Consider the following 7,553-nt stretch of genomic DNA (forward strand, 5'->3'; position numbering starts at 1 on the left):
TCATGTATTATTTTTATATGGTTGCATATCTTTCTGAAAGTTGCAGCAAACCAAACACCCATTCAATCTGGATTTGTAAAAATTGTCTTCGTTAATAAATATTATAAAATACTTTATTATATTCTTAATTTCTTATTTCTTATATAAAATCAAATGGATATTTATCACACTTCTAATATCAGTTAATAAAAGTAAAATCAAAATTAGAGTTATAAGAGAAATAATAACATAATTTTCTGGGTTTGTTTAGTGCAAGATTTTATTTTTATTTCGCTGTTGTACTTTCATAGTTTTCTTAAACAAATACTTAGTTTTTTAAGAAAAAAGAAGTTTAAAAATACAATATTGCCGCGTAATTAACAAAAAATCAACTGAATCGGACGCTTCCAAGAGTTGTTCAATTATTTTTAAAAATATCTAATCCGAAGCAGCACCAATTGTGCGCGCATTTAAACAAACAGCGTCAATTTTGGATGAAAAGAGGAAGACGATGCTTCCATTCAACTTACAGGAAGCTTCCTACTTACCGTTTAACCATCGCAATCTCTCTCTCTCTCTACAAGTTTAATCTATATATGAGATCTCTTTTGATTCTATGTTATTTTTTTGTCTGTAACTGTTATATATTTGTTTGTTGAGAAATGTTGAGGAAAAATTGGCGTTTCTGGAGATTTTTTGGAAGAATCTGAGTGAAGCATGCCGTAATAGCAGATTTTCCTATCAGGTAATTTCATTTGTGTTTTTAATATTTCTTAAGAAAATTTGAGGCTACAGAACTCAAGAATGGATGTCGTCATCACTGAAATTCGGTTTTTAGGTTGAATTTTGGTGACAAATTTCGTTATTACTTTTCGGCCTAGAGGAGTAGTAGTTTGTATTCGCAAGTTTGAGTTAGCAGTCAGCCGTTTTAACCGATTCTGTGTTCCTTTTTTTGTTGTTAACTAAAAGTAATCGTGAGTTTGATAGGTTATCTACTTAGGGTTTTACCATTAAATCACGAACTCAACTTCGTTATTGAGTCGTTATACAACAATGATGGTTGTAATATTATAATCATTGATTTTAGTTTTTTCAAACATGCGCATTTGAAAAGGAAAGACAATCATAATAACAATGAAGAAGTGGAATTATACATAGTAACATGTTGTTTCATGTTCATAAGGTCAAATCCTGCTAATTTCTTATACAGTGAAATGCAGTTTTGGTTCCTGCTAGTTTTCAAATAGAAAAATAACATAAATGGTCCCTGTTTGACAAAAAATTACAGAAATAGTACCTGTATAACAAAATTACAGAAACCATCTCCGTCTAAGACAAAATTACAGATATGGTCCCTTTGTAGGAAATAGACGGAATTACAGAAATGGACCCGTGTAAGAAAAAGTTACAGAAATGGTCCATGTGTAACGAAGTTACAGAAGTCGTCCCTGTGTAAGACAAAGTTACAGAAATGGTCCCTGTGTGTAAGACAAATTACGGAAATGGTCTCACGCAATGCGCGGGCTTAAAACTATCGTTATATACAAAAGCAATGTAATTATAATATTCTATTATGTTTTAGAGCTTTGGTAAACAAAAAAAAGTGAGAATTAATGTTGTTTTTGCTTACATCATTAGCTTGTTACAAGCTGATGCATATTCTATAATCCGTTATGTATTTATGTGCACTATGTTTATCAAATAAACTTGTGGTTATCTTTGTAGTTTAAGTTCATTTTGGCTGTACCCAATGCTACGTGCACTATGTTTACCTCATAAATAATTCCTTTTAGCATCAAGTACACATGCATATCAACTTGTTTATTACCTCTAAATTTGTATAACTTTTGTAGAATGTGAAAACTGATCCAAATGAGTTGTTCTGATGGATGTTGTTGCTCATCTTGAGATCCATAATCAAAGTTGCTCACCTATTGGCGACTCTGATTTAGAGAGCATTTAACCTGTTTTAACTACACAAAGGATAATGGACTTTGTATTACGAAAATAAACCATATTTCTTTATTTGTTATCAGAAGGGTTTACAAGCTCAACTGTTAGTGGTGATATATTTCGGAGAGGAAAGCCCTTAAATGAAGTTCTTCGATCCAGAGGGGGGATTTATTTTGCAATGGAACAAAACTTTTTTACTATGTTCTGTCATAGCACTGTCTTTGGATCCTCTGTTTTTCTACATTCCTATTGTTGATGGCACACAAAAATGCCTTGATGTGGACCACAAGTTGAAGATGGTTGTATGTGTTCTTCGTTCTTTTGCGGATATGTTATTTGTATTTCACATTATTATCCAATTTCGAACTGCATATGTTCCTCGTCATAATCACATACTTGGAAAGAGAATAGTTAGAGATGAACCTCATTATGTGGCAACACGTTACTTTTCATCCTACTTCATCATTGATGTGCTAGCAGCCCTTCCACTTCCACAGGTATGTCAGCTGGATTAATGAATAGTATAACTTTAGTCTATTTTATGTTATGAAGTATGAACTTGAATTAAAGATTGTTTGTGCAGTTGGCAATTTTGGTAATTATCCCAAACTTAGATGGCCCTACTCCGTTTTTGACTGAAAGAATTTTGAAGCTCGTTATTTTCAGTCAATACGTCCCTCGAGTTATTAGGATTTCTTTGTTCTATAGAAAGGTGACGAAAATTTCTGGCTTCCTCACTGAAAAAGCATGGGCTGGAGGCGCTTTTAACTTTTTCCTCTATGTTCTAGCTAGCCATGTAAGTACTATTTCATGGATTCCTAATCATATTACAGAAAAAAAAAAATATATGCTCCATTAAATGTAGTGTGGGAAGTTACCCATTACTATAGATATACGTTTCATATTGTTACGCTGCTGATGTTAAGAAAAATTTGTTTGTTAATAGGTAGTTGGAGCCCTATGGTACTTGTTTGCAATAGAAAGCGAACTGAGATGCTGGGCTATTGCATGTCAAAGGCATAATTGTGACTCTAAATATTTATATTGTGGTGAAGGCCGCATGGGAGATTTTGGGTTTTTGAACGATTCATGCCCTCTTCTTGAGCGAAATGAAATTAAAGATTCAACAAACTTTGATTTTGGAATATTTCTTGATGCTCTTCAAACTCGTGTGTTGGAAACAAGAGACTTCCCTCAGAAATTCTTGTATTGTTCATGGTGGGGTTTGCAGAGTCTAAGGTTAGTAATTAATCAGCTTTCTTTTTAGTTTTTAATAATCAAAACAAATGTGACAATCTTTTTGGTGCATACGTCTAATAAATAGACGGAGCTGTTATCATAGAAATTAAGCTAAAAAAATGTTATCTTCTGATCCAGTTCTCTGGGACAAGGCCTTAAAGCAAGCACTTTCTATGGGGAGATTTTATTTGCTGATTTCATTGCTATCCTTGGGTTGGTTCTATTTGCCTTACTTATTGGCAACATGCAGGTCTGTGCACTTATCAGTTTAATCTTTGTTCAAGATGATTATATTATTTATTAATTGGCATACCCTCTAAAAAGCGTGATATAAAACATATTTGTTTAATTATCAACTATTGTTTCCAAAATCTAAATCTTAATTGTAGAAGGCCTAGTGTGCATGTAGCATTAGTTTTTTTTTTTTTTTGGGGTTTTATTGTGGGTTGGGGGTAACTCCATTATAATATTCATTTAAATTTTTTATATAGAATGTTGATAGTTTGCTTCCCCGTTTCCTGCTGTAACCAATTAATAATACACTAATAAGGCCATCTTCAATGCATTGAACTCAAATGAGTTCAATGGATTGAACATGTACATTCTACTCACAATACAATTTTACCTATTAAACTCTACACTCCATTAAACCCAATACAATTTAATGGATTGCCACATCATTTATGTGTGTGTGTAAGGAGAGAGAGTGTGGAGTTCAATGGGGATTGAACTTCCCATTCTATTGAGTGCCATGTCATTAACCCACAATGGGGATTTTGAGTTTAATGGGATTCAACTCCCCATTAAACTACCATTGGAGATGGCCTAAGCATAAATGAATATGACACCTAAATGAAAAGACTGTAGATCCACTACATAGGTTCACTTGAAACTAAATAACCATATATGGTATACCTAAACAATAATTTGTAAGCATTATCTTAAATCCTTTATGGCGTCTGGGTATTAATTTGTGTTTTCCTTTTTGAAGGGTATGGACCTGTTTAGTTATTTCTATAATTATAATCACTCTGAAACATGTTTTGAAAAAAGAAAGCTTAAAAGATTAGGTGATGCTAAAGAGTTGGAAAACAATAAAGAATTATTAATTAAACTCATCGATCACTTGGATAAATGTCATATTAATGAGTTGAATGAGTCTATATTTGGTGATCTTCATGGGTTCCAACTTGGACTTAGTTATGGACTTGATTGACTTTAGTGGGCTAATATTGGCTATACTGTACTGGTGTTACAGAAATATTTGCAGTCTTTCTCAAACGTGACTCTTAGAGTGGAGGAGATGAAGGAAAAAAGGCGAGAAGCAGAGGATCTCATGTCACATATTTCCCTCCCTGAAAATTTAAGGGACCGAGTTAGGAGACACAAGCATTACAAATGGAAGATAACAAAGGGTGTCGAATTAGATTCCTTTGTCAGAGGCCTTCCTCGGGACTTGAGGAGGGACATAAAGCGTCATCTTTGCTTGCCTTCACTAATGAGAGTGAGTCGTATACACATCTTGTTTTCTATTAGCAATTAATTAATCACCTAGTAAATTTAATTGCAATTCAACTTGTTACTGTAGGTACCTATGTTTGAAGGCATGGATGGGCATCTAATGGATGCTATGTGTGAGCGTCTGAAGCCAGTTCTCTACACACAGAATAGCTACATACTCCAAGAGGGAGATCCAGTACCTGAAATGCTCTTCATAACACGTGGCAGGGTGCTAAGTTTCACAACTGATGGTGGAAGGAGTAACTTCTTGAACTATACAGACCTCGGGGCTGGTGACTTCTGCGGAGAAGAGCTTCTGACATGGGCTTTGGATCCTGCAACTCCGGCACTTCCTTTCTCAACTAGAACTGTCCAAGCAGTTACAGATGTCGAAGCTTTTGGTCTAGAGGTTGATGATCTCATGTTTGTGGCTTCCCAGTTTAGGCGTCTCCACAGCAGACGCCTCCAGCATACTTTTAGGTAACTTTCCACCAAAAAAAAAAAAAATCTACTTCTCCATATATGAATGGAATAATAAATAACTTGGTGGTTTCAGGTTCTACTCACAGCAGTGGAGGACATGGGCAGCCTGCTACATACAGACAGCATGGCGTAGACACCGTAAAAGGATGCAGGAACTGGAAGACACATTGCAGGATGCCTTGGCCACCGTCAGGGAAAGCTCCAGCCTCAGCTTTGGTGCCTTAATCTATGTGGCTAGATTTTCCTCCAATGCCTTACGCATGTTGAGGCAGATTAATGCCCAAGCCCAGCTATCAACACCTAACCTGCACCTCATGCTACCCCTGAAGCCAGCACACCCCAATTTTGAGAATGATACTACAATCGCTACCCTTTAGGTAAATTTAACTTTCTCTTTATGTGTTCTTATACCTACTTTTCTTTCAGTATACTATGAAATATGTGGTTATTTGATAGATTGGTGTTTTAGGACTCTACCAGTGACGGTGTATCTATATATCTATTTTTTAGAAAATAACAAACTGTAATTGGTTTTTTTCTCTTTCTTCATTCTTTTGTGTGTGATGACTGTGTGTGTGTGTGTGTATATATATATATATATATATATATATATATATATATATATATATATATATATATATATATGGTTTATTCACTAATCACATTGATTTAAAAATAATTACTCATCTAGTAATACATGTCAAGTGTTGCTAGCTACTGCCGTGCTATATGATCTCTTTAAATGTTCATGTTCAGATTGAATGATAGATGCTCTTTTAAGGTGTTCATTTTATAAGTATGGGCTTAAATTGTTAGTTTGTTATTGTTTGGACTTCTAAATGGTACGATAGTGTGTAGAGAAACATGATGAACAAGCTAGCTTGCGTTGACTCTATCATCCCCTTAAACCCAAAACATTTGACCTCATGTTTCTTTCGCTCTCGTTTCAGATTATGTTGATAATTTGATGGCATCATGGATGAAGTCGTGATAGATGATTAATGTTCATTCATTAAACATTCAATTTCTTTAATGTACAAGTAAATATGTGATTGTGAGCTCAACTTTGAAGAGAAAAGAATGGAGTATGGAAGAAATGAATGTAACCTAGGTGTGTTAAATAGTTCTCCAATTTAACACAATATTCATGTAAATAATTGCATTTGTTTTTTTGGTGGCTAGGTAGGTATATTCTAAATTGAGAACGACATGTCACACTAAGGTTGAAGCTTGTGGGACAATATGATGTACTTTTTTTTACCTATAATAGCGACATACTTACATTTTTACCAAAAATAGGAATATTTAAACCATAATAACGTACATTTCCTTACACATAGATTGCATAGATAGCAATGTACTAACAATTCCTAATCTATAATAGCAACACACTTACATTAGTTACATATTGCTAATGTATGACTTGGGATTTGGTGATCCGAATGAATAACCTAACTCAAAACTAAGTGAAGAAAACCCAAATGGAACGTGTTTGTCGTGTACGAATTTGGGCCTAATAGCCCTCAACCTACTACAAACACTTATCCCATGGGGTGTAGGGAGGGGAGGGGAAAGGGGTAGGTTTGCCCCCCACGGTATTGACCGGTTTAGTTATTCTGAATTTACTTGGATATGGGCTCAACCCAATAGTTTTTAGGGTTTACAATTGTAAGTATTCATAGTTAGGATTCCAATGTGATCACTTTGGAAACAATCAAGTAATAGAAGAGTTCTTCGGACCTGTCTGTGTAGGTCACATCGATCAAATCAAGTTCAATTATTGTGTTATTTTATGGTTTTCTTTTGCTTTCTTGCCTAACACATATCCTAATGGAAATTCAATATATAACACGTAAAGCGCATTACCTAGACCGTCTGTATCAAAATCATGACTAAAGCATGTTTGAATGAGAAAAGTCTTGTGAAGGGTTAGATGACGAACTTGAGCACCAATCCAGCCTAAACTTGTGAAACCAACTTGTAAAAAGTAAAAGTTGAAGTTTTTTCTTTCTTTTTTGTGATATTTAAATGTTCTTATATCAAATGTACAATAAGTATGATGTGTAATGCGTTAACTTGACCTCCATTGTCATGAATAAAATTTCAAAATACATCAATACCCTCCATTTAAACTCCAAGAGTCATGTAACATCCCAAAAATACAAAATAAAATTTTTATTTTTCAAACAACCAAAACCATTCATTAATTTCAAAAGATAATCATAGTATAAAATATTCTCAAACATCATAGTAAAATCATTAAATGGATAGTGCGGAATAAAACTCTAGGGAATGTAGTGTGGTCAACTCAATCCCTTCCCTTCGGGAGATAAACTATAAGCATGAAATTTAGTGAGATCCCCAAAATACCATATACCATACATAACATAAAGGGTCTA

General features: G+C 34.3%; 1 protein-coding gene across 3 annotated transcripts; it reads left to right on the forward strand.

The window, feature by feature from the left end:
• Positions 1 to 448: 448 nt before the first annotated feature.
• On the forward strand, positions 449 to 6,448 carry LOC111876777 (cyclic nucleotide-gated ion channel 1). Of its 3 annotated transcripts, none has more exons than XM_023873348.3 (9): positions 449 to 724; positions 2,016 to 2,429; positions 2,516 to 2,728; positions 2,879 to 3,171; positions 3,310 to 3,421; positions 4,430 to 4,675; positions 4,760 to 5,151; positions 5,228 to 5,531; positions 6,105 to 6,448. In XM_023873348.3, the coding sequence occupies exons 2-8, from the start codon at positions 2,073 to 2,075 to the stop codon at positions 5,529 to 5,531; spliced, it is 1,917 nt and encodes a 638-aa protein (XP_023729116.1). In that variant the 5' UTR covers positions 449 to 724; positions 2,016 to 2,072; the 3' UTR covers positions 6,105 to 6,448. The 3 variants fall into 3 exon arrangements, with proteins under 3 accessions (XP_023729116.1, XP_023729118.1, XP_052626212.1); XM_023873350.3 differs by having other exon boundaries at positions 2,019 to 2,429; XM_052770252.1 differs by lacking the exon at positions 6,105 to 6,448 and having other exon boundaries at positions 5,228 to 5,689.
• The last annotated feature ends 1,105 nt before the right edge of the window (positions 6,449 to 7,553 follow it).

Source organism: Lactuca sativa, chromosome 4 (assembly GCF_002870075.4).
Source record: "Lactuca sativa cultivar Salinas chromosome 4, Lsat_Salinas_v11, whole genome shotgun sequence".
NCBI classification, from domain to species: Eukaryota; Viridiplantae; Streptophyta; class Magnoliopsida; order Asterales; family Asteraceae; genus Lactuca; species Lactuca sativa.

Bases quoted from the DNA above. Each gene is read 5' to 3' on its own strand.
- LOC111876777 (XM_023873348.3), top strand. From the start codon at position 2,073: ATGAAGTTCTTCGATCCAGAGGGGGGATTTATTTTGCAATGGAACAAA. The intron at 3,172-3,309 runs GTTAGTAATTAA...CTTCTGATCCAG, and splicing joins TGGGGTTTGCAGAGTCTAAG to TTCTCTGGGACAAGGCCTTA. The intron at 4,676-4,759 runs GTGAGTCGTATA...TTGTTACTGTAG, and splicing joins GCTTGCCTTCACTAATGAGA to GTACCTATGTTTGAAGGCAT.